The sequence below is a fragment of the Xyrauchen texanus genome, chromosome 21 (genome assembly GCF_025860055.1).
Source record: "Xyrauchen texanus isolate HMW12.3.18 chromosome 21, RBS_HiC_50CHRs, whole genome shotgun sequence".
NCBI classification, from domain to species: Eukaryota; Metazoa; Chordata; class Actinopteri; order Cypriniformes; family Catostomidae; genus Xyrauchen; species Xyrauchen texanus.
In genome coordinates this window covers 7855903-7883120 of record NC_068296.1, presented here as the reverse complement: position 1 = coordinate 7883120, position 27218 = coordinate 7855903, and the positions used below count along the sequence as shown (strand labels likewise).

General features: G+C 37.2%; 2 protein-coding genes across 3 annotated transcripts in view; one reads left to right on the top strand and one right to left on the bottom strand.

The window, feature by feature from the left end:
- LOC127661893 (BTB/POZ domain-containing protein kctd15) overlaps window positions 1-22810 on the top strand; it is a 37623-nt gene extending 14813 nt beyond the window's left edge. For both annotated transcript variants that reach the window (XM_052152847.1, XM_052152846.1), the window contains exons 4-5: window positions 9422-9727; window positions 17941-22810. In XM_052152847.1, coding sequence (XP_052008807.1) covers window positions 9422-9727; window positions 17941-18099 — 465 coding nt within the window. In that variant the 3' untranslated portion in view covers window positions 18100-22810. The remainder of the gene's footprint in view (window positions 1-9421; window positions 9728-17940) is intronic.
- A 428-nt stretch (window positions 22811-23238) lies between these two features.
- The window catches only part of LOC127661766 (transcription initiation factor TFIID subunit 4-like), a 117053-nt gene continuing 113073 nt past the window's right edge, over window positions 23239-27218 (bottom strand). Inside the window, exon 15 of the mRNA XM_052152645.1 lies at window positions 23239-26688. Coding sequence (XP_052008605.1) covers window positions 26515-26688 — 174 coding nt within the window. The 3' untranslated portion in view covers window positions 23239-26514. The remainder of the gene's footprint in view (window positions 26689-27218) is intronic.

Below are 27218 nucleotides of genomic sequence, written 5' to 3'. Positions count from 1 at the left end.
TTCTGTGTTTTATTTAATATAAAAAAAGATGAGTTTCTGAATTCCCCTCTATTTTAAAATATATGATACGTGTGTGTGTGTGTGTGTGTGTGTAAAGAAAGTATGTGTGTGAGAGAAAGAGTGTGTATGCGTGTTTTTGCATTTGTGTGTGTAGAGAGAGAGAGAGAGAGAGAGAGAGAGAGAAAGACTGTGTGTACTGTATGTGTGTATGTGTGTGTGAGAGAGAGAGAGAGAGAGTGAAAGAGTGTGTGTATGTGTGTGAGAGAGTGTGTGTGTGTAAGTGTGTGTGTGTGCATGAGAGAGTGTGCATTTGTGTGCGTGTGTGCGCGCGCGTGTGTGTGTGTTTTTGCGTGTGCATGAGAGTGTGTGTGTGTGTGTGTGTGGGCAGGTTTAAGTGGTTTACGAGGAATTTTTGTTTAGGTTACAAACTGGTAATTACAAGGGTATTATGCTATAAATGTGGTTACTGAGGACATTTCTAGTGTCCCCATAATTCAAATCGCTTAAAAAACATACTAAATTATGTTTATTTGAAAATGTAAAAATGCAGAAAGTTTGTTGTGAGGGTTAGGGGATAGAATCTATATAATTATGTCTGTCCTCATAAGGATAGCCACACCAATGTGTGTGTGTGTGTGTGTGTGTGTGTGTGTGTGTGTGTGTGTGTGTGTGTGTGTGTGTGTGAGAGAGAGAGTGTGTGACGTGTGTGGGGGAGAGTGTGTGTAAATGTGTGTGTGAGAGAGTGTGCTTTAGTGTACATTAACATTCCTTGCGTTTGAACATCATATTTACTGGCAAATTGGTGTAGTTTCTTTTTAGACGTTTCCATTGATGCAAAGAATTGTGGTTTATGAGTGCCCATGAAGGATAAACCTCTTGCATCCTCCGAATTACTGTGAAAGAAGGTCGCATTCGAAGGCTGCATTCGAAGTGTTTTACTCGCTTTTCTGAAATGAGACAGCCTCGATGACTTTGCGGCTGACAAATGCGACCTCCGGAGGACGTCTCATTCTAAACGAGACACAGCCCGTCATGGGACACAAATACTCAAAACAGACCCACATGATAAATGATAACAATATTGGTGTAAAGAAGTCAATGGAAAGGAGTAGGCGAGAACCGGCTTGATAATATAAATTATATTTTTTATGATAAACTGAAACAGAAGACAAACACACACATGACGGACATGTCCGTAAACGATCTCTCTCTCCCGCACCACCGTCTTGTCATCGGCCTTTATCCCTCTCAGAGGCTTGATTAGCCTGATAAGGGACCGGGAGTGTATGATCACGACCCGACCCGGCCCCGCCCTCCGCCCTGCCACAACTGGGTTTCTATTGGGTATCTCATATCCCCCATAAGATACTAAAGAGTATGCATCTTGTGGTGCACGTTGCCCGTTTTAGGGGTAAGCCCAATTGACAGCATTTGTATCATTATGTTGTTTACCACAAAAATTTATTTTGACTTGCCCCTCCTTTTCTTTAAAATAAGCAAAAATCTGCATTACAGTGAGGAACACACAATGGAAGTGAATGAGGGCAAACGTTAATGTTAAAATACTCACTGTTTCAAAAGTATAACCTCAAGATGTAAACAATATGCATGTTAACATGATTTTAGTGCGATAAAATCACTTACTAACCTTTTCTGTGTAAAATGATGGCCAATTTTACAACTTCGTTGCCATGACGATTTTATATCAACAAACCCTAAAACGACTGTAAAGATGAGGATTCAAACTTTACAGCTCAAATCATACATGACTTTTAACTGATGAATTAATGTAAGTGCTTTTATAAAATGATAAGCTTTGGCCCCATTCACTTCCTTCCTTTGTGCTTTTTTAAAGAAAAAAATTATCGATTGGAAATACGTTTTTGTGGTAATCATCATTATGCAACTGTCAATACTGTCGATTGACCTTAACTTGTATTGAACCCGGAATATTCCTTATTGTCCACTTAGCATCCCTTGTGGCAACGCTGAGAATGCAATGCATACTTGTGTTGCCTTATTTTATTTTTTATGCCCAATTCCCAATGCGCTCTAGGTCCTCATGGTGGCATAGTTACTTGCCTCAAACCGGGTGGCAGAGGACAAATCTCAGTTGCCTCAGCATCTGAGACCATCAATCCGCTCATCTTATCAGGTGGCTTGTTGAGTGCGTTAACGTGGAGACATAGCATGTGTGGAGGCTAGTTCATTCTATTCTCCGCAGCATCCATGCTCAACTCACCACTTGCCCCACTGAGAGCGAGAACCACATTATAGCGACCAGGAGGAGGTCACCCCATGTGACTCTACCCTCCCTAGCAACTGGGTCAATTTGGTTGCTTTGGAGACATGGCTGGAGTCACTCAGCACACCCTGGATTCGAACTCGCAACTCCAGGGGTGGTAGTCAGCATCTTTACTAGCTGAACTACCAAGGCCCCACTTGTGTTGCATTATTAATTGTGGTCTTAAGACCGAAACATACTCTACACAAGTACATAAATGCAGACATTTGAGCTTGATTTCGTGCGTAGTTGCCTTCCAAAATGTGTCAGACCACAATTCATAACACAACGTTAGCATTTTATTCTCAACATTGCCACAAGGGACGCTATAGTGGATATGTGTCTTTCCGCTTCTGCAGTGAGTTTTCTCTTTTAAGTCAACTAAAGCAACAGTTTGGAGAGAATTTTTGCTGAGCAAGTAAGGTAAAGTCAATATATTTATAGAAAATTACCTGAATAGTAACACATCCAGTTTAATGGCACAGACTTTTGAAGGTAGCTCTATAGCCCCCTTGAATACTGTGGTTTGTTACCAGCACAGTAACGCAAGAACGCACGTTGTGTATGCTCAATTGGACAGTGTGTTGGCCAAGTGCTCACAACTGCGTATGTATACTTGCATAAAGTAGGTTTCTGGTCTTACAAATTTCAGAATGCAAAGACACATAAAAATGAGCTTGTGTAGCTAGAAGCATTTCCGTTTATACACTTGCTTAGTGTATGTTCTGTGTCTAAGAACTGGTTATGAATGAATTCTTGTGTTTTATATTACGGTGATGTGTGGCTAACAGTACATTTCTCAGTCTGTTGTCTGCAGCAAGCAGAGTAATGCAGAGAAACTGTAAACAATTACTCATGTAGTTTAGTTACCATTCAGGCTGTGTGCTGTTTATGACTGTTTTCATCCATCTTTATGCAGATTTCTCTGCAGATGGTACAAACACAATCTTATCCTCAGATGCACTCAAATCTTCTTCCCTCATCCACACGCCAGTTCCTGCTCATGCAGTGCGAGGGATCAATCTGTGATGGAGAGAATAGGAAAAATTTAAGTACCATCTGGACTTGTGGGAAATAAAATCCAATATAATTCCAACATATTAATCTAAATTAGGTGATATCAGCAACTTTGGAAAACAGTCTTTATCATTAGGAATAAGTTTTCCCACACAATATTCCCTAAGCATATTTTTTTTTTCCTCTATTGCAAAAAAAGTCTGTAACGTTTGTAGTATCTTGCAATCACAAAACCTGCCACTTTATCCACTTCTCCAAAATTTGGACCTGCCAATCTGATTAAATGACCAAGTGTTGTTTTGGCATTAATAAAAGATTCAGTCAATGAAACACATGTCTCAGTTATATGTAATCTTGCACCATACACCAGTGGTTCTTTAAGAAGCCAATATAAGGATGTTGTGTTAATTGACCTTTGAAATTTAAAAAGGTTTCAGACTTTAAAAAGGTTCCGGTAAAAAAACATGAGCATTGATTACATTTTTTCAGAACGCAAATTTTGAATGTAACGCTTTTGGCCTTTCTTTTTTTCTGAACAAAAAAAAACTTGGATGGAACATCCATCTGCTCTATATTCTGGAATCGTGATCTGACCAATGCCACTTGCGCTTTCGTTCTATATAACTCCGAAAAAGCAGATCTTTTTGAGATGAGCGACTCATGAGAGTTCTTGATTTCCAGATGTCTGAATTATACCTTGAACATTTAATATAGCATTGTCTAACTCTTTATAGACTGAGTTAAATGTTTTGTGACATTTTGAGTAAATTGTTGACATAGTTGCTTAATTTGCACTTTGCCAATATCCCACCATTCCTGTATAGAAACAAAATTAACATTTTCTTCTATAAAATTCTTCCAGTGAAACTCAAAAACATCTTTAAACTGTAAATCGCTCAACAAAGTTGTATTGAAATGCCAATAAGCACTGTTTAATTTTACAGAACTTAAAGTTATTGTACATATAACTAAACTATGGTCAGAAAAGCCTACTGGAACAATAGAACAATTAAAAAAAATAACAAATGATACTTAAAACAATAAAACCTGTACAATCGTGCCAATGATATAAAATTATCATGTGCATGTGTCCATGTATACATTTATGTGCAAATTTCTCCATACATCACATAATTAATTTGTTTCTATCATTTGTTTAAGCTTTCTACGTGAAGCCATATGCGGTTCAATATGATTCCTATCTATGCTTTCTTCCACACAATTAAAATCTCCACCAAAACTAGAAACTAATCATTATTACATTTTTCTAATTCTGCACATAATTTGCACAAAAACAAATACATGATCTTCGAATTGAGCTCTAATCTTCAATAATCTAACTTTTACAATGTCTTCTACCAGAAAAGATGAATGATTGAAACTTCTATTAAATAAAACTGCAACTCCTCCACTTAGTGGAGTGTTGTGGCTTAAAAAAGAGAGACCACCCCATTCTTTAGCCCACTCAATGGCATTTCTTTCACTGCTGTGCGTTTCCTGTATAAACATTGCATCAATTTTATTCTGTTTCATTACTTCATATATCTCTGCTCTTTTTCTGCAGTCACTAGCTCCATTCACAATTATTGAAGCAATGCGAATGTCACTCATTCTTATGGAAAAAGAAGAAAAAGAACTATAAAGAGCGAGATAACTAAAAAAGGTATAAAAACTAAGCCATTTCACCATCACCATCATTCAATTGAGTTTGGATTTTTGTGACAATCTTCCTTAAACGATAGACTTATTTGTCTGTAAATTTTTCCTCACTCATTAAACACTTACAATTTTCAACAAGTCGTTTTAGATCGGGAAAGTATTCTACAATTTGTACTCTTACATTCTTGGTCAATTTCATGATTTTTTTTATTTCTTCTACTCCATAATCTAGACAAGTCCAACTTGACTGCAAACAAACTGAAACATTGGAATCAAAGAACTCACTCTCACTGCCATCATCATCTATGTTGTTCTTTTTTCTGTTTCCTGTTTTTCTTGCTTGTTTCAATGCAGTACCATTTTCATTATTTTTTCTCTTTACAGATGTTTTAAACACAACCTGGTCCATGTCCATTAACGAGCATTCACCTTGGTTTACACTTTGGCAAAAGCTTCTACATCAGAATATTGACTCAAACACATTTGTGTATCATGCATACCTTCTTCACTATCATCACAAGCATTCACATTATCACTTTTTTCTCACTTTCATTAGCACTCTCACCAACTAAAACTACAGATTTACTGCTGTTTACTACAGCACTAGTGGGACATGATTTATTCAGATCGGACTCGATAGCATTTTCATCTGCTGATCTTTCTGACTCGACTCCCTGTTCAGGAGGCGGTCTGGTTGCGGTCAGACTATTATTTGATAGCTGAGCAGTGTTAAAAACTCTGTCCTCACTTTGTCTTTTAAGACCATTGAAGGTAAATCTCCTAAATGATACCACATGTTTTACTAAATCCAATTTACTCCCAATTACAATCTTTTTCACAGTAGCTATCAGTTTACCAAAACATGACAATTCCTTAGTCAACATCTCATCCTTAATAAAGGGAGGTACATTTGAGATAGTGACTTTTTTACTGGGGGTGGAGAGAGGGATTACTGGAGTAAACAAACCTCGATTTTCAATTCCTTTCTCCACAACTTCATTCACTTTCTCCACTGTGCTTAAGAACAGGACAATTGAATTGTTCATTCTTGACGCTGCTAACACACACTTATGACCAATCAGTTCTCCAATGGCCAAACTACATTCCTCTACACTCCCCGCAGACACCACCTTCACTCTATGGCGTCACGTGAGTGAATCCAAAGAACTCACACCATGGGTTGCCACACTGCCCAGTGAATCACTGGATTTGGCGCCCAGCCCAGATAAACTATGTTTAATATAACTTAATATACAGAAAATCAATACAAAAGAAAGCTTTGAACCCCAAAAAAAAGGAATAGCTCTTCGTTAAACGCACTCACCAAATGCACACTCCACTCACTCAACAAACGCTCGCACATGCGCACAGAGAGAGAGAGAGAGAGACAGACAGAGAGAGAGACAGAGAGAGAGAGTTTGGCAATCTGCGGTTGTCTTCCTGGAAAATGAAACACTCCCAGCTTGAGCTTCATCACTGAGATGTTTCAACAAGATCATAATAGTGATAGTGGTGTTTGCTCATAGGGTTAGGGATTTCAACAAACCCCTAACCCTAAGTATTACACATCGACATGTTACTCTGCATGTTTGTGCTATGGATGTGAATGATACCTAAAATCATGTGGCTTGTTAAGGAGATGTTTGCTATTGCCTTCTAAGAGATCAGATTTATGGTTTTTCCAGCCTGATTTCACGAAATGTATGTGACAATGGCAACATATTTGTAAACCAAAATTACATGCTTCATTACACGTTTGGCTGCAGTTTCACAGTGAAATGTCCAGCAGGGGGTATCAAAAGCGAGTAAAATTATGTTGTAATCAGTCAAGGTATTTAAGGTGAATATTAGGTGGATGTTTCAATCAGTAAAATGTACCTTTATAACCTAAAACCTAAGCCTGAACCTAACAAATAGTGTTCTAAAAGATAAATGAGAGGTGAACAAAACAGACATCCTTACCTTTAACCAACACCTAAACCAAACCAATAGTGTTTTTAAAGGAAATTTGACATGAAAATCACATATACTGAAGCAACCATCACTTTAACTAAGAGTGTTTTGGCTGGGCTTGAGGCTCGAGACTCAGTCTCCAAATTTAAAGTCCAACAGGTGAGCTAGAGCAGAAGGCTTGTTGGAATAAATGTGTAAATGTAGGTGGGTCTAATACAGGTGTTACAATTTATTGTTTTTCAAATGATGTGTTAGAGTAAACGTGTTTTGATATAATAAAAAGGCAGGATATGAGTAATAGAGTGAAAAATAAGTAGAGCTGTCGTAATTAATGCATTAATCGTATGCGATTAATTAAAAAAGTTTAAAGTGTTAATTATTCTTAATCGCGATTAATGGATTTACTTTTAATACAGCATAAACCAGCATAAACACTTGTTGGGAGGGTGGAACCTTTGTGATGTGTCCGCCCGGAATCAATTCACTGACACATACATCACAAAATTTGCGATTAACTACAAGAAATGTGCGATTAATCGTGATTACAAATTTTAATTGACAGACAGCCCTAAAAATAAGTGTTTATAAAATCATAAACAGCCATAGTTCCTGTGATTTGTGTGAAAGTGAATAAAAAGCACAGTTATTGTTGCTTTTCTAGTGTAAATTTCACCAGAAAACTGCAGCAAAACGTAGAATGCAGCACGTAAAACACAGTTTGTAAAAATGTTGTTATAGTTACGTTCATTCTATGAGACTAGGTTGCGTTTTTCACCTGGTACGGGAAAAATTCTCATGTATTTATATTGAAGAAGGGACTCGAGCCAGAATATCACAGAGACTTGGGGATGAGCGCTTTTGACTTGGGCCAGTAAGCAACCACCCAAAATAGCAACATTAAAAACCACCCAGAACACTATATTATATTATAACACTATATTTGTCAGCAGCCATATCACTCTGCAGCTCTTGCCTGGTTGCCCACTAAAGCTAGGTAGGGTTGAGCCTGGCCAGTACCTGGATGGGAGACCTCCTTGGGAAAACCAAGGTTGCTGCTGGAAGTGGTATTAGGGAGGCCAGCAGGGGGTGCTCAGCCTACGGTCTGAGTGGGTCCTTATGCCCCAGTATAGTGATGGGGACACTATACTGTAAAAAAGGCACTGTCCTTTGGTTGAGATGTTAAACTGAGGTTACTCTCTGTGGTCATCTGTGGCCAGGACACTTCTTGTAAAGAGTAGGGGTGTAACCCTGGTGTCCTGGCCACATTGGAATTGATGACTACATCACTCTACTCTCTCCTCCCCACCAATAGCTGGTGGGTGTTCTGGTGCACTATGTCTGCTGTCGCATCATCATCCCTTTGCTATGAAAAGCGCTATATAAATGTAAGGAATTATTATTATATTTACACCCTAGCATTTACTTAAAAAAAAATCTAGTTTATACCTATGCCAATTGAAAGGCAGTTTAGTAATCTTTATCAAAACATAATCAAAATGTATTATTGATAATGATTATGTGTATTTTGGTCAATTTATAATTGTAGGATAAGAATATTTATGTCCTAATTATGGGGATATTAATGTTAAGTTCCTACCATAACGGAGTCCATTACAGTTTATAATTTAATGCTGTCTGAGGTTGGTTTCAGCTGTTCGGCTGTGGCCTGGATCCGTTTTTCTGCATCTTGCTCATGGAAAATTACTTCCACTAAAATCCAAATGACTGCATTTGTGGTTGTCAAGATTCATTTCTGTTGTATGTGTTGTGCTGTTAGCGATTTGCTATGAGAAGTTTCACAAGTAAATAAAAGTCATTTCACATCTACATTACAAAAGCCAGTCAGATTAACCAAAGTTTTCTAGAAGTGTTTTAGCACCAAGATCATTGTAAGACCTTCACTGAGGTGTTTTTATATATTACAATGTGATCTGCACAAAATATGACAGCTAGCAAAGGTCACTGTGGTGTCAGGTCAGATTCATGTAAAGACACATTTTAAATGGAAATAAATGTTTGCAGCAATCTCCATTAGCAGTTTCACCACTTTTTATTCTTGTTATGCTGATGCTTTTCATAATACAGTCTTGCAGTATTTCCAGACATTCATTTTAGTGCTCAGATGTTGCTTTTTAATAGCTCAGGACACTTAATGGAGTTCCCTATTATGTTTGATTCAAGTATAAATGTTGTTTCAGATGTTTCTTAAAAAATTCCTTACGATAAATAAAAATAGACACAAATTAGACAATTGTTGATGCTCAGTAGGAGTATAAAGCTATAAAGTTATGTGGATAACACAGCTCCAATCCTTTGCTTTTGGAAGAATTTGATGAGAAATGTTTGAGTTCTTATTGAAAGCTTTGACTTTTGATTCCAGTCTGTAAATTTTGTAACACGAAATTACACACATCAACTTTAATGAGTTTTTTTCCCTTGGACTTGGGAGAGTCCTGCAGGAATTAGACACATATTTCTAAACTGTCCTTGATCTTCCCTGTGTTTTAGGAATTCCACCTCCTGTATGAAGAAGCCCGGTATTACCAGCTGTCGCCCATGATCAAGGAGCTGGAACGGTGGAAACAGGAAAGAGAGCAGCGACGCCTGGCACAGCCCTGTGACTGCCTGGTTGTCCGCGTTACCCCTGACCTCGGTGAGAGGATCGCACTCAGTGGGGAGAAAGTTCTAATCGAGGAGATCTTCCCCGAAACCGGTGATGTCATGTGTAACTCCGTCAACGCTGGCTGGAACCAAGATCCAACCCATGTCATCCGCTTTCCCCTGAACGGCTACTGCAGACTGAACTCTGTTCAGGTAAATGCAGTCTACTGTTTTACAGTCACTAGTAACTGCACTTGTTTATCTTGACATCATGCGGGTCATTTCGTTTTATCATCAGGATCGTGTAATAACATTCCTACATGTTTAACATGTTTAAACATTAACTCAGTGGAGGCGTGTGTATGAAATATTGGTGGAGAAATCCATCCAAATATTGAGGAAACTCATTCCGTCCAAATGTTTATCATAATAATGGTTAAGACTTGAAAGGCATAAGTAGAGCGCTGGGTAAATGGCTAACATACTGTTTGTTTGTAGTTGATCATGCTATACCTGACTAGTGTTACCATATTTAACATTGTTCAAGTAGCTGCCTACATTGCAAGTACATTAAAAATAGTGCATGGAAGTAAATATGCCTTCTGATAATTTTTATTGCATTTTAATATCTAGCTGTTTTTAATGAAAGAACGCCACCTTAGATGGTAGCTGCCTATTGAGACAGTAGATAGCGAGGCAAGATGTGGCTCAAGGCATCTGTGCAGTAGCTTCTTTAAAGGTGATAAAGTTTGATATGTGGTTTTAGCCCAATTCTGGAAAGAAGAAAGTTTATTTGCACAAAAAAAAGCTAGATGCAGCGCCACAAATAGAGCAGAACACAGGTTAATACCATGCACTTTTTACAGATTAAATTATTTTTAACTTCACACAGTGTCTATAAAAATCGCGAGATGCAGAAAAATCAACGAGGCACAACACAGCGGTCAAAGACATTTATCTAGCGCATGGTTACATGGGAAAACAATTGAAAAATGGACACAAAAACGTGATTGTTGTGAACGGCCCGTAGTGGTTTATTAACTAGAACGAGAGTGGCAAGCAATAGTAACAAACCTGAACTCACACACACACACACACACACACGTGCGCGTTTATAACATAATACCCTTTTAATTACCAGTTTTTAACCTAAAAAAAGTCCATGTAACCACCCAAACCCGCCCACACACACACACACACAATAGAGACATAATACACACATACACCTGGGCACACCAGTAAAAGAGAGAAAGATGTCATGTGCAGCCATATTTTCAACTCTCTCAAAAACAAAATGAAAGAGAGCCAGAAGAAAAAATAGCTAGAAAATGATATGCATAATTTACACGTTTCTCCTTTTTAAGACACAGCTCTTCCCTTTTATAAAAGGCTCCAATGTAAGAGTGCCCAGAGCGGTTGAAATACACGTATTGCATTTTTTAATACATACTTACACTTTCTCAAACAGCCTCAACCCCTTTATGCTTGTTTTATAGATTTCTAAATGGCTTACAATATAATTAATTGGCTGCATCAACTAACACAACATTTTCTCTCTGAGATTCCTGTAAAAGTGTGTCCCTTATCTGTTTCCACTGAAAATGGCCTCTCTTTATTTGCATGCTACAGTAAAGCTCATTTCCTTCTACTACTAGTTGCTTTCCGTTAACCAATGAAGCTGGTCTTTCTTTAAAAATCTCAATAATAAATGCATCTCTTTTAAACAATTTAAAGAAAAGCTCAAAGCTTTATTCCAAAAATCACAAATTAGATCTCTCCACTACCTCATCTTTTCTCTTAGACAGCAGTGAGATTAAAAGGAGACTATTGATTTAGTGTCTTGCTTTTTATTTTAATTTTGGCCCTGTATCCACCTGTGATTTAGATGCGTTTTCGGTGATCAGATCACATGTGGTAAGCGAAACGCATTCCTGTTTCCACCTGGTATTACCATGCATCTCAAATGCATCTCCTGTGATCACTTGTTTTTGGATTTCGAGGGTAGGGTCTTTGATTTCATGATGACATACATCCGTTACTATGTCAGTGTGTTACTGCATGATAATAAACTGCAAAAAGGTAAAAAAAAAAGCGGCACACTGTTTCTCCCAGATGCAGCTGAAAAATAACCTGAGCTTCAGATGTGTGTGCTCGTCATCTATCTCTGCATATTGATATCAGACACACTGAAGAAGTTCTGTGAACTTCTCGTGCTTGTATATGTATTAGCTCTTTCAAAATTTCAGATGAGACGATTATTTTCTTTCAAAGCCGCATGTAACCGGCTAAGTTTAAACTTTGTTTTTTAGCACAGCGGTTAAAGAATCACAAATAAAGCATCTTAATGCCAAGTGGATATGGGGTCTCTGAGAAACAGACCCCACTTATCTCACATGTGTCTTCTCTAGAGTTTCAGAAAATTTCAAAACAATAACATTTTTCTCTGGGTACTGCCTTCATTGGCGGCTCCCTTCTAAGGCAGCATCCTAACGAAATATCACTTCCTAAGTGACCGATTTGGATCACTCTACATAAGTAGAAACAATCAATTAGCACTGTGACCTCTTGATTTTGTGAGAGGATTTCTGATTGAACAGACTGTGTCTCTCGCTTTAGTATTTTTTTAGACAGGCATTGCATGGAACACCTGGTTGGGCTGGCACAGAGGATAGAGAGTAGCTATGTTCAGAATGGCATACTAAAGCAATTCCAAACTTGGCCGGTGTGTGTTTTAAGGGTGTGTTTCTTTCTGAAGAGATTTTGATCATTACACTCTTCCTGTCTGTTGACTCTTTATTGTATGATGATATAGTTATCCTGTCTCACTGTATAACATAATACAACTGTGATCTGATTTCTGGCTAAAACCATGACTGCAGGCGTCTAACCACACCTCACCTGACAGACAAAGAGAGCGACAGAGAGACCCTAAAATGTGAAAACCCCACTAATAACAGACACAGAAATCTACAACAAACTTGGAAAAAGTGAGAGAACAAACTAATAAACCAATGCAGAGTGAAAAGCACTGTACATGAATGATATCTGTTGAATTTAGGAACTATAATCTAGCTTACTTTTTAATAGTTTACTTCCACAATTCAAACCCGGAAATATGAAAAGGATTCATTGAAACCACCTGCGTTGAGTGAGTCTACAGTGAGATGATTTGAGAAGTGAGAGTAAGCTTGCGGTAGGCCAAATAACACGTGAACAAGTCCAAAAAGGAAAAACATTTAGTCAACGCCTCACACACACACACACACACACACACACACACATAATGTTCCAGAGCTGAGTCTGTCTGGCTCTGTTCATTTCTCACAGTGATTGAGTATCTGTATCAACACAGACACAGTTGAATTTCAATCAAAATGACAGACACGCCACTGCCGAGAGAAAGAACTACTCTTAACAGAGACAACACTCACACACACACACAAACTACGTATGGATCAGGAGTCCTTATAGACTGTAATGGGCTTTTCACACTTAAAATTGTTAACCTGGGGTCATTTCTAACCCTGGGTTAACATAATCCTGTTCCATGCTTTAGAAGTTCACACTGCATGCTTTTGTCAACCCAATATGGGTTAAGCTACAGGCTTCTTAACTGACTAGTCGACTAGTGACATCAACCTGTTTTGTATATTTTTTTGTTGCTGGCTTTGTGATGAATATTGTGTTTACATGTGAGGTCTCCACTGTTGGTATTAGAACATAATTATGCTCTCTATACAGCATCAAACACACACACCATCTCTTATTTTGAATTATAAAATTCCACAAAATAAATAAATGGATGAAAAAAATTTATATAATAATTTCAGGGATCCAAACTATTCACCTTTCGGAGAAATTTGCCATTTCGAAACCATAATCGGTCACTTTTGTGACTGTGTGGAGCAATGATTAACGTGCAAAAGTGAGTGATATTTATATGTTAAGGGTCCTTCACATGACTTGTCAGCGCTGCAGAATACATTGTCTATGAAGTCTATGAAGTCACTTTACACCAAAGTGCCATCCGATTGAAGATCAGCGTTGAGATGAAAGGAGAGGAGAAGGTTGCTCCACCCCACAGCCAGTACACGTTTACACGAGGTATGCTTGACTTTAGCAGTCCTTGCTCTGCCAAAGTAAACAGTGCTAAAAACAAATATTAATACTGAATCTCAATAAGACTGAAGTCTTGTTAAAAAAAGTTTCACACTATCACAAATTTTTTACTGCTTGCAATGTCCAACAGTATATGTACATGCACCACAGGAAATGGCTGTCGTTTTTTCATTAGGTCATTCAACTTTCCACCACAGCTTAATTTTTTAGCACATTTCAAGTTCTGTACAATGGTTAACAGAATTCTGTGGGGAAATGATGGTGATGAAAATGGCAATTGAATGGTTTATGCATTTGTCTTGCTAAGGCCAATATTTATAGCAAACATTTTATGTATACTAAATACTTTTATTTGTTTTAATTACAGCTTCATTGGAAGTGATGCGCAATAATTTTTATTTTTGATGTGTTGAAAATGCGTGAAAATCTGTTTAATGTTTATTTAGCTATTTATTATATTATCATTGTTTTAAACATGTTATAATTTTTATTTCTACAAGGTGCTCCCCAAAAAAAAAACAGGACTACTATGTTTGATTGTTCATATCTTAAAAATGCATTTGCAAGAATTCTGGCGTACTTCTACGACTTTTTGTAAACAATAAAATTACTGTGATGTCATCGTGAGCAACAACTTGCTACAAATAAAAAAGTAAATTTTAGTTAAATTGCCAATGGCAGCAAACTTCTATTTCACCATGTGATCCTGTTTTTTGGGGGGATCAAACTATGTACTTATTTATTTATTTGTTGCAAGATGTTGCTCACAATGACATCACAGTGACAAAGAGTTACAAAAAGTCGGACAGTAGAAGCACGGCAAAATCGTGCAAACACCTTTATGCACTTTTAAGATATGAGCAATCCAACATAGTGGCTCTGTTTTTGGGGGAAGGAAAACATATATGGATTTTCATAGTTCAGTTTTGAAAGTCTGCGTCTGGGGCAAGGTTAAAACTAAATAAATTGTACATAAAAAGCATTAAAGAATACATGATGAAGGCCTAGTAAAAAGTTTGGGGATGCTTTCTGCTACTCTTGTCACGTGGAGGGCAATGCGGAGCTTGATGCTGGGTTCAGCCTCCAAATTTAAACTGCCACGTGAAGTGGTCTGTCCAAGCCAAAGATGCAAAATCTAATGATAATTACCTCAGCATCAGTCTCCCATCATGCGTTTGATTACGCATAGCCAAGTACCCAGTTTAAGTCGATGCGGTCGTGTTTTGTTCATATTTTAATCGTATTTGGTTTTTTTATATTGCGTTGTTCATATGTCGTGTTTTAGTGGCCTCCGCTGTCACTTCGGGGGGGGGGCATTCATCTGCTTCGTATGTCTCTGTTTTTCATCTGTTCTCTTCATAAATAAATAAATGCATAATCTGCTGTATGCTCGTCCTGTAAGTTCATGATTAAAAATGAAAATGTGAATGAAAATAAAAGCTATTAAATGTCTTATTATCATTAAAATATGAAAATTAAAATGATGGGTAATAATAAATTGTGACGAAATTTCTAACGCAAGCACTGTATGTGACTTTTTTTTTTTTTTTTTGCATAGCCGAATTTCAAACATTACAAGTAAACACACTACTAAGACGGACAGAAAACATGGGCAAGTTCTTGAAAAGGAAAAATATTGACGATGGTTAGCCTATGTGGGATAGTGGTGTACCGTAGAATGTTTTTAGTCGTAAAAAGTGTGCCGTGGCAGAAAAAATTTGGGAAACACTGGGCTAATATTTTATATTGAAAAATAAGGTCTCTGTGTGAACTTGAGAGTGTTACCATAAGTGTTTGAGGCAAATCTGAGGTCTGTGTGTGTCTTTGTCTATAACCTATAACTCACTCAAGGAGACAAAAGTCTTTTCTGTGATCGTCTTTGCCAGGAGAAAGATACACTTCCCTGATGCTTGTGTGACGCTCCGGTGAGATAGTCAGTCCTGTTTCACACTAAATGAGGTTGTATCCACTTATGATGGAATCAAAACTCACATCAATAATCTCTTGGCCATTCACATATCATTAATGACTTCATGAATGTGATTTTTTAAACAGCAGGGAGAGAAATAATGGGGGTTGTGCCTAATGATTAATGGCCCCATTTAAATACCTCTCGGTTGTGGCAATTACAGACATAACCAGACACACGCTTCTAATACATATACGATGCTGCTAAAGCCATGTTTGGCTAAATTAGAGAGTTTGGTGGAGAGAGGGTGTTTGTGTTTTGCCTGTTGGAAAGTTTTTTTTAAATGTTTTAAGATAGTGTCAAGTAACGGTCGACAATATATCGCATATTCTGAATTCTTTTAAATGTCGGCATCGGCCGATACATTTTCCCATTTGACCGATTTGTTTCTTGAGTGGGCTGAGAATTGCCTGCTTGCATGTGAAGCAACTGAGACATGTAAACGACCTGCTGTTATGGGTCATCTTGTTATTACAATAATAGACCGGTGTGCAACACAGTCTCATTTAAATGGTCCGCGTATCAAAGTCGCGGCAGACGCGTTTGAGTGTTCACCTGTTTCATTTTCCCTCTCTCTCCTCAACAGTTCCCTGTAACTTTGAACTGTCTTGTCTATTGAGAAAAAGGTAAATATCACTAAAACTAATATCATATATATTCACGAGCCAGTGTTTTCATCCCGTCGAGCGCTCATCTAATATCTTCCTCTGAAGTGTGTATTCCACCAGCCAGACACAAAAACTTCAGGAGCATACATTCCTCTGATTCACAAATCAAGATAGTCAGTCAGTGGCAATCTAAGCAGGTGATCCAGGCCATTTAAATGGTCAGTTGATTACTGCTGCTCATGCTGGATCCACTCGAGACCGTGAGTACAACTTCAAAGTAAAAGCGCTTCACATGAGCTATGAGTAAATGTCATATTCACTGTGCACTGTATGTACAATGGGTTTGATTTTGTATTTTTTGAGAAAATGCTATTTTTAATGTGCACTTGCCATCCATACTGTGTGTACTGTTATTTCCTTCCTAATATATAAAAAATGTCTTAATGTGCAATTAAATGACTAAAATTGACTAACATGACTAAATGTAATGTTTATTTTTGTCCAAACAGAGTGCTGAAACGTTTGTTTTGCCTGTTGAAGAGTGTTTTAAAAAAAAAGTTTTTTGTCTGTTGGACAGTAGTGTCAAGTTTGCTTTGACTGTTTGGAGGTAGTGTAAAGTTTGTTTTGACTGTTTGGAGGTAGTGTCAAGTTTTCTTTGACTGTTTGGAGGTAGTGTCAAGTTTTCTTTGACTGTTTGGAGGTAGTGTCAAGTTTTCTTTGACTGTTTGGAGGTAGTGTAAAGTTTGTTTTGACTGTTTGGAGGTAGTGTCAAGTTTGTCTTTGACTGTTTGGAGGTAGTGTCAAGTTTGTCTTTGACTGTTTGGAGGTAGTGTAAAGTTTGTTTTGACTGTTTGGAGGTAGTGTAAAGTTTGTTTTGACTGTTTGGAGGTAGTGTCAAGTTTGTTTTGACTGTTTGGAGGTAGTGTCAAGTTTGTTTTGACTGTTTGGAGGTAGTGTCAAGTTTGTTTTGACTGTTTGGAGGTTGTGTCAAGTTTGTTTTTTGACAAAGTTTGTGTTTTGGTTGATGGAAGGGGGTTTATTTTTGGCCAAACAGAGTGTTGAAATCTTTGTTTTGGTTGAAGGGGGGATAATGTTTCTTTTTGGCTAAACAGATCATTAAAATGTTTTGCCTGTTGAAGAGTGTTTAAAAAAAAATTGTCTGTTGGATGGTAGTGTAAAGTTGTTGTTTTTTTTGACAATTTGTGTTTTGGTTTATGGAAAGGAGTGTAATTAGTGATAGTGTTTTATTTATTTAATTTGTTTGCCTGGAATGTGGTGGAAAGTAAATTTTTTGTTTTCTGATGAAGGGTGTTGTAAAGTTTCTGTTTTGTTAAGTTGTGTTATCTCAAAACAGCTCTTTATCTCCAGTGCTACTGTTCATGTTATAACAGGAAAAGATACAAATTCAACACAAAACACACTGATAGTATCCAAAAAATAATACAATACAGGTTGGATTTAAAGGAGGAAGAAAACTAAACAACAAGAATGGTCAATTCTGACAAATGCATGAAGCACAGTGGGGTTTTGTCTCATTACGAATACTGTTGCTAGGTAGGACGCATCTTCAGTAGGCAGCGGTCTGAAACAAGACCGCCTCTGTGACATATGCTGCTGTCAATTACAACCTCAAGAGCACACATCCTTCGAAACAAGACACAGCTATTCTCTTCCATCCGATTTCATTTTTGATTGTGAGTTTTGACCATCTGTGTTCTCTGTTCTCACAGGTGCTGGAGCGCCTCTTCCAGAAAGGTTTCAATGTGGCAGCATCCTGCGGTGGCGGAGTTGACTCCTCCCAGTTCAGTGAATACGTGCTGTGTCGTGAGGATAGGCGGAGTCAGTCCATGAACACGCCCATTAGGATAAAACAGGAGCCACTGGACTAAAGGCACACATCGAGGCCCTCAGCCCTGATCGAACTACACAACACACTACACACACACAGACAGACGTCCACAGACTCACAGCTCTACAGAGCTCAGCGTTTATAAGGGGAATGTAATTTATCACACACAATATCCACAGCAGTTACAAACCCAAAGAACTTTAACAGGGAGCAGCTCAGCGTTCCAACTTCCTGTGTTCTCTCCAACCCACCAATGAGAGGGCGCCTTCAGTTCAGATGGGATACATGCCCCACCCCTCTCTCACTGCAGTGTGTATAAGTATGTTTTATTGTGCTGTGATGATTTTATGAGGTGTGCACCATTTTATCGGGTCACGCTTATGGACGCACTGTTCTTCTTTGTACGTACGGAATGGATGAAAACGATCTCTTGAACAACAACTGAGGCTGACATCACTCTCAACATTAGGGGTCTGGCGTAAACTTTTCTCACCATACGATTGTTTTTAATTTCGTCATTGTTGCTTATAAAGTTCTTTTTAATTTGTTTATAGCACCATGTTGTATGCAGTTATCACACTGTGAGAAATCTTTTTTTAATCAGTGTTTTTGTCTTGTTTTCCAGTAAAAATATCGAAATATAAAACAAGATATATTCACTTAAAGCAAAAATGAGTAATAAACAGAGTCAGAAAACAACTTTATAAGTTGTTACAAATACAAAACAGAAGAATTCATTATGAGGAAATTTCTTTTGCCACCCACATTTTGAATTTCTGGGGAACTTTTATCATTTTTGGTGGCTTCTTGCCATGAGCCTTCCTTAAAGGGATAGTTCACCCAAAAATTAAAATTCTCTCATCATTTAATCCCCCTCATGCCATCCCAGATGTGCATGACTTTCTTTCTTCTGCTGAAAACAAACAAAGATTTTCAGAGAATATTTCAGCTCTTTAGGTCCATACAATACAAGTGAATGGTGACCAGACATTTGAAGGTCCAAAAGACACATTAAGGCACCATAAAAGTAATCCATATGACTACAGTGGTTAAATCCATGTCTTCCGGAGTGATATGATAGGTGTTGGTGTGAAACAGATCAATATTTAAATCTTTTTTTACTATTAATTCTCATCCCTGCCCAGTAGGTGGCGATATTCACAAAACTCACACTATTGGTTGAGACAAAGTTGCTGCATCGATCTGGAAGGGCCCCTCAAACAAACAGTTTTATAGCCACTTTTTGGTGAAATTAACCTACAATTGGCTTACTTTATATTTGATTCTGCATATTAAGCGGTGATAGGATAGGTCTTTTAACTTGGAAAAAATTACAAACTTCAGCTTTAAAGATGTTTAGATATAATCACTAGAAATCATTACAAAAATACTGATTAAGACATTTTTTTTTTGCAGTGATTAGTACTATGATTAATTTTTTGTCTCTTTTTGTGTATGTTTCATGTGTTATATGAAGGATGTTGGGAGTGGCATTCTGAAGGCATTATATTTGAGAGCTTCAGAGAGACTTTTCCTGGCAGGGTTTGCAGAAACACTATTACGCCCTAGGGCTGCATGGCAAAAGCAGTCTGGGCTTTAATGCATTTGCCGCTGAAGAAAGCTTCTTTGTTTAAATGAGCTTCAAGCAAACATGGGTATTTCTAAACCCTGTGTTCAAAAATAGGTAACACTAAGAGAGAGACCAAGCGAGAACATTCACACTTAAGCATATCATTAAGGATTTTAAATGTTTATACGCTCTATAATTTTACTCAATGCCAACAGAGGGACCCATGTTGAATCAAAATCATTTTGAGTTTTGAGTGAAAATACACAAAGAAGGAAATTCAAAACCCTTCGGGGTAACTTGAGGCAAAATATTGAAAGATGAAGATACGTGATTATGTCTAGATGAAATACACATGATTAACTTTTGCACTCACAGTAAATACCGCTCTGACACCAAGCTAGTATAAAAATAAGCAGCCAGTGTTTAAACATTTAGTGGAAATAGACTCATGTCTGAGCTCACTGACAGAATGAGGGTAGGCCTACTAACTGTGATGCATACATTTTTAAACCATCTTTGTGAATGAATAATTATTAGCCAGATTTATCAGAATGGTTCATCTATCCAATTGTTTAAAGCAGGTTGAAGTTGACGTTATAATGTTAGATACTAAAATGTGTGAGTAAATGGTAGATACATCGTAAACAGGGTGCTGTATGATTTCACAAAATGATTTCAGGTTATTTCAGATTTAAGGTTGAATGTGTGGTCTGTACAATGCGTGTGTATACTTGTGCTCTTGTCTTGAGTGAAAGTGAAAATAAAGTAAAACTAACAGAGTTCTTACAAACCTGGTCTCAAGACAAGTCGTAATAATAGTACAAGATGGCAAAATTGTGTTGGCTCGTACAAAAACTAAACGAACCAACAAACCAGCAAGCGAGGTTTTTAGGTAAATAAAGTAATATACCAAGTTCAATTCAAGTTAAGTTCAATCGACAGCATTTGTGGCATAATATTGATTACCACAAAAATGTATTTTGACCTTTTCTTTATAAAAAAAAAAGCTCAATTCTGGGTCACACATACAATGGAAGTGAATGGGGGCCAATCCGTAAACGTTAAAATACTCACTAATTCAATAGTATAGCCACAAGACGTACACAAAATGAGTGTTGGCTTGATTTTAGTGTGATAAAATCGCTTACTAACCTTTTCTGTGTAAAGTTATAGCCACTTTTACAACTTCATTGCCATGACGATGTATTGTCAATAAACTCTTAAACGACAATAAAACTTACGATTTAAACAACTTTACAGCTCAAATCATATACGATTTTTAACAGAAAAATGCTTTAAAAAAAATATACGCTTAACATTTCTGTCTTTAAACCCTCGAAAACTTGGCCCAATTAATTAAAAAAATGTTTTATGGTAATCAACATTATACCACAAATGCTGACGATTGAGCATAACTTGTATTGATATATATTATTTCTTTAGGTTTAAACCTTTACCCTAACCCTAAACCTAACAAACTTGTATACCACGGATGAAAGAATACAACGATTTCACCATCTCATACAATTCATTTTGTGTTGTCATGAAGCTCTGTTAGTTCTTACACTATACATACATTGGATGCCTTCTCCACTGCAAACACTCAATGTTACTCGGCCTCAGTTTACGGAAGTCTATTTTTTAACGTGGTACACATCTACTATATGTTTTATTTACAAACATCAATTGATAGCAATGAATTTTACTTGTTGCGCTGCAACATTGGTTGCTTCCAGTGTAGACAGTTTTGCACCATGGCATTGGTTGACTTGAGTTAGGGGACTCAACTGTGGCCGTCATTTCTTTGCCTCCAAATTTCATGACTGATCAACATCTCCAGTTCAAAGATCTACAGAAGAAAGAATAAAGTCTTTCCATTCTTTGTGTTCATGTAACTCAGCAATGTGGTTTCTTCTTGCCCAAATGTGTTGATCAAAAAGATTAGGTCTCATTCTCATCCGTCTTGTTTAAACTCAAGATGGTTAGAAAACAATGTAGTATTAGAGCTGAACACTTCATTAACATAATGCCATTTGCTTGGACAGAATCATGTGGTTTTCTTTGCTGACTGATTAAATGTCCACCGTTGAGGCATCTCACCCCGTCCAGTAGGCACAACCAGACCCCCTATAGGGGAGCCAACTCAAGCTTGGCTTTGTTCTAACCCACAGCGGCCCAGTTCTGTCATCCAACTACCACAAAGGGAATGGCGAACCACTCCTTTCATCTGCCAAAGGGTGAGTGAGATATCCCAACATGCCTTCAACAGAATCCTCATACACGCTCTCAAAACTACACATTTAAAACCGCAAACACACACACACAGACCGCAAGCCACTGAACTGCTCAGAACATCAATGGACTTACTCAGAAGATGGTAATTCCCAACGTGGATAAAGTTTGGGAGTTTTGATAACATTGTGGGACAATTGTGCACTGGCATCATGACCGTATCTGATGTAAGATCAAAGTAAGAATGCTTGCACATTAGAGTTTAAGCTGCAAATCTATTGATTTCAATGGGGATGGTGCGTGGAGGTCAAACGTAAAGGTTTGTGAATGCAACGCTTCGTCATAGGACCAAACTATGAGAAAATGTCAACTTTTTTTATGTATACATCCGTTGACCAATGAGAATTTCGCACAGGTGCGAAATTGCGCTTTTGAAAGTTCAACAAATCACCTGACGTGTGAAAAATGTCAATGAAGTGCATTTGAATGTTCTCAAGTGCATCACCTAGTAGCAAAAGAGGCAAAAACGGTCTTTACATTGGAATTATTTCCGTATCGTTGTAATGCATTTCACATGTTGTAGATTGGACGATGTCGTTGACCAACATTTAAACATCATCAGTCCAAACCTCTGGAACCATGTACAGTTATTTGTAAATTGAAACGGTCCGGATGCAGGTTTTTTCTTTGTAAACGGAACCTGAAAAAATGAAAGAGATGTTGACACTGCTTTAATACTTGACTGATAGATTTCAAAAATTAGCAAAGCAATATGATATGTACATACACATAAAAAAAGAGGAAACATTTCAAAATGTCTACCAAGATGAAAATTGTCATTATTTAATGTATTAATAATTAGACTGTGGTATTAAAGGGCATGTTTATTTACAGTGTCTTCTTTTTATTTACTTGCATATTTGCTATAATAAAAAAGTGTACTATTCACCTGAAACATTGTTTGTACTTTGCTCTGGACAATGTTCTGCTGGGAAACCCAGCCATTCATGTGGACATCAATTTGACGTGTGCCACCTACCTAAACATTGTTGCAGACCAGGTACACCCCTTCATGGCAGCGGTATTCCCTGATGGAAGTGGCCTCTTTCAGCAGGATAATGCACCTTGCCACACTGCACACATTGTTTGGGAATGGTTTGAGGAACATGATGAAGAGTTCAAGGTGTTGCCCTGGTCTCCAAATTCCCCTAATCTCAACCCGATTGAGCATCTGTGGGATGTGCTGGACCAACAAATCCAAATGTAATGTATAAATCAGTTTATACGCAACAAAACAAAATGAGTACAATCAAATTAAGGAAATGGTTAATTGCACACTTGTAAACAAAGTATTTAAGTTTAGTAAACAGCTTATTTATTCCTTTACAAAATAGGTACAAATACAGAAGTATGTTCACACAAACAGAAATATTTCAGGATATGTACAGAATTTACCAAAAATAAGATAGTTCTAATTAACACAAGGTCTTGTAAACAATATATACGAATATTCCATAGACTGAAACATTAAATTCCAGCTGTGCACAGAAGTAATAGAATATGAAGAGGTTAGAGACCTAATAATATTTTGGCTACAAAGCGAAAGATCTAGAAAGAGCATCCTTCAGAAAACAGAAATGATAAGAAAAACAAAGTTGTTTGAAACAACCGAACAAATATATTTGTGCTTTCAAATTTGTGTGGCGTTCCAAAGAACGTGGGGAATAAACTGTACTGCCTAAAACATAAATGACAGAAACAAAAAATATAAATAGCTACAAAACAAGCTTTCCCTTTTACAGTTTTATGGGCATAGACTCATGGTTTGACATCAGAAATACTGTTTCCTATTAAGATATAAAAAGTAAACAGACATTCATAAAAATAAAAATGTAAATGTGCATTACTTTCTGGAAATTGTGTGTTAAACAACTGCAAATCAACAGGATTCATGGTGCATAGAAAAGAGGGCATCTGATTTTAAATCTGACATCCCGACTGTGATTGGGTCGGAACTCAGAAATGTCACACAGTACATCACCTAGAGGTGACGTCATGTCACGAGAGGTGACATGATGTCGAAATGCTTACAGATCGGTCCATAGTGGACGACAGTTCTTTTTTATAGTGGAGTAACTGAGCTTATGAATAATACGAGGTACAAATGTAATGAATAACTTAAGATTTACTTAAAATATCTGTATTACAATACAAGGTAACTGATGTAACAAGATAACACTGAGTGAGCATAAAACTGAAGTGTGTAATTTTTTTTTAATGTTTTTAAAAATATTTCTCCTATTCCAGCTTAACTGTAAGTAAGCCATTCATAAGTTTATTACCATAAAAAATGGGACTTTCTGACTAATGGCAGATAGGAGAGTGTAATCTGTGATCATTTTTGCAATTCCATTTGGTGACACTAGTGGTGCAGATGTTACACTTTTATTTTGTTTTTATTTTTTTAATTAATGTAGAGTTGGTTTGAAATGCACAGTTTAGAGCTGTGAAGTCCAGTTTTACACACCAAACATCAAAAATGTGTGAGAGAAAAAAAAAATGCTTATTTAATTCAACATCAAAAATGACCCTGTTTACTTCCTTAATACATATTCCTGGTCTGCGGATGCCATTTCATGTTGACTTTAAGTTTCGGACACAGGAACATCAAACTGATAGTGGCATGTGATGTGTTTTGTTGTCGTATTGCTCTAGCATGGATCGCTGCTGGCCTGTTTTTGGAAAACACGAGATATGTGCTTCTCATGGATACATATTAAAGGTGCACAAAACACGATGAAACAGTAAAGCATCGTGATATTAAAAAGCTCATGAGTTTTAAGGAATATTTCATTCCTTGTTATGGAAATGATTTTGAAATATTATTTTGTTGCTATAATATCATGTGGAAATAATTTCTACATGCTTTTATAAACACAATTCTTCAAAAAAACCTATTTACAGTGTTTCGTTGATAAAGATTTTGAAAAGTTCTTTCTTAAAAGATTTTTTAAGTGAATAAATTATTTTTATGGGGTTTTAAATACTGTGAATTGGTTTGACACTGATGTATACATTTGGGAAACCGTTCACCCCAAAATGGAAATTCTGTCATTATTTCAGCACTCCCATGTTGTTCGAAACCCGAATGCTGTTGTTTTTACCACTGAACACAAAAGTACATATTAAACTGAAACGCTAACTTCGAAGTCTTCTAAAGCCATACGATAGCTTTGTATCGACGTTCAGATTAAAAAATGGTGTCTAAGCATTATTGATGCCAAAACGGCACTGGCTTACAATAAGGCTGTCTAAAATTATTTTAAAAATTCGTCGAATTTAAGAAAAAAATTTACATTTGTGTGCCAAGCACTGACGATGACCGACAGGCCAGGCTGTTCAGACAGATCACATTCTTGGTCTTAAACACACGTAGCGCAGCAAATAAAACAGAAGGCGGGTGTCTCCAGACATGTTTAAAAGATTGAATTTCCTTTTAAGTTGACACAGCATCTAATAAAATTCAGTACTTCTGTACGAAATGCTGACAAAACAGAGAGACGTAGCGCAGCGGTCAAAGACATCCACCTAGTGTACGCGTTCGGAGTGAACGGCCCCTCTTTGGCTGTTGTGTCTTGCTCACTTATCAGCATCTCACTGTATAAGCATGAGGTACGTACATAAAACTTTATTTAATGAAAAACAATCTGGTACCTCCAGTATTTTGAAGCTTGAGTCTGTGGTAGTACTATGGCACCGGTATAGGCTACTGTGCAACACTAATTTTACATTGAACCGTCTATTGAAGCATTTCTTCTGGATTTCAGAATAAGCTAAATCATTTGACTTGATAATTGAAAGCATTTTTATTAACAGCTAGATATGTTCTTTGCAATAATCAATTGCTATAATACGGTGCTGTTTGGTTTATATTGATTCATTGCACAATCTTCTGGACGTAGGAGACAACAGTCATTTAGATATCAGATATCTTGAAGCTACCTTTTCCCCTACCTGAAATTATGTCTTTGATTAAAATGTTGTTAATATTTAAGTAAAACGTTCAAATGTAGTTATCAAATGAGACGTCATTTTAAAATTCTTGAATTCATAACAGTATACAGGTTAAGGCTGAGTTTTAAAGGTTATGGTGTGAGGAACGACATGGGAGTTAGTAAATGATGACAGAATTTTCATTTTAGGGTGCTATATCTTTAAAAAACTACATTGATCACTTTAAGATGTTTCGTCTTAAAGATTGTTCATTGTAAGCTCTCTGTGGTAAATATACAGTGAATTAGATCTGAGATCCACACACATAAAAACAAACATACATAAACAAAAATGTTTCTTGGCTCAAAGCCAGAGATTACATAGCTTTAAAATTCACTATCATAAATACAATTAATGTAATCACCGAATAATGGTGAGGAGAAACAGAGGAAACATGAAGTACATCTTAGAAAAACGTTGAAAAAAGAAAAGGAACTATCAAAAGTAACAATGACATTACAACGTCACGGACACTCAGACGGTGAATGAGGCTGAAGGCACGTTGCAGGGCTGAGGAGGAAGTCGATCGCTGGATGAACATTTGCTCGTTTCGTTTGGCTGCTGTTTCCTGTGTAGTGTTGACAGTTTGGTTAGCGTTAGCTACTTGAGAAGAGCACGGTACAGTAAGAGAGATCGGCTGGTCTCTCTCTCCTGCTCCATGTAGAAGATGAAGTCCCTGAGGTTGATGCGTGTTATTCTCTGGCGGGAATACTGCCGCGATGAGCTGGGAGGGGTGGACGTTCCGGATGGAGAGACTGCAGAACTCCCCGACACCTGAGGAGAAACAAAACAGACAAATACTGTGAATGGCATATTAAAATGAGACAAAATATCATTGAATCATATATGTTTATAATGAGCTTGAAATTGCAATGTCACAATTTAAGTGATAGTTCAACCAAAAATGGAAATTCTCTCATAATTTACTAACTTTCATTATATCCCAGATGTGTATGACTTTCTTTCTTCTGCAGAACACAAACAAAGATTTTAAGAAGAATATCTCAGCAATGTAGGACCTCACAATGCAATTAAATGGTGACAAGAAATTTAAAGGTCCAGCAAATCACATTAAGCCAGCATAAAATAATAAATAATGACTCTAGTGGTTAAATCCATATCTTCAGAAACTAAGTGGGGGAGAAACAGATCAATATTTAATTCCCTTTTTACTATAAATCTCCACTTTCACTTTCTTTTCCAAATAATTTTGTTTTTGGCGATTCACATGCTTCATGCATACTGCCACCTACTGGGCAGGGAGGAGAATTTGAATTTGAAAGGACTTGAATATTGATTTAACC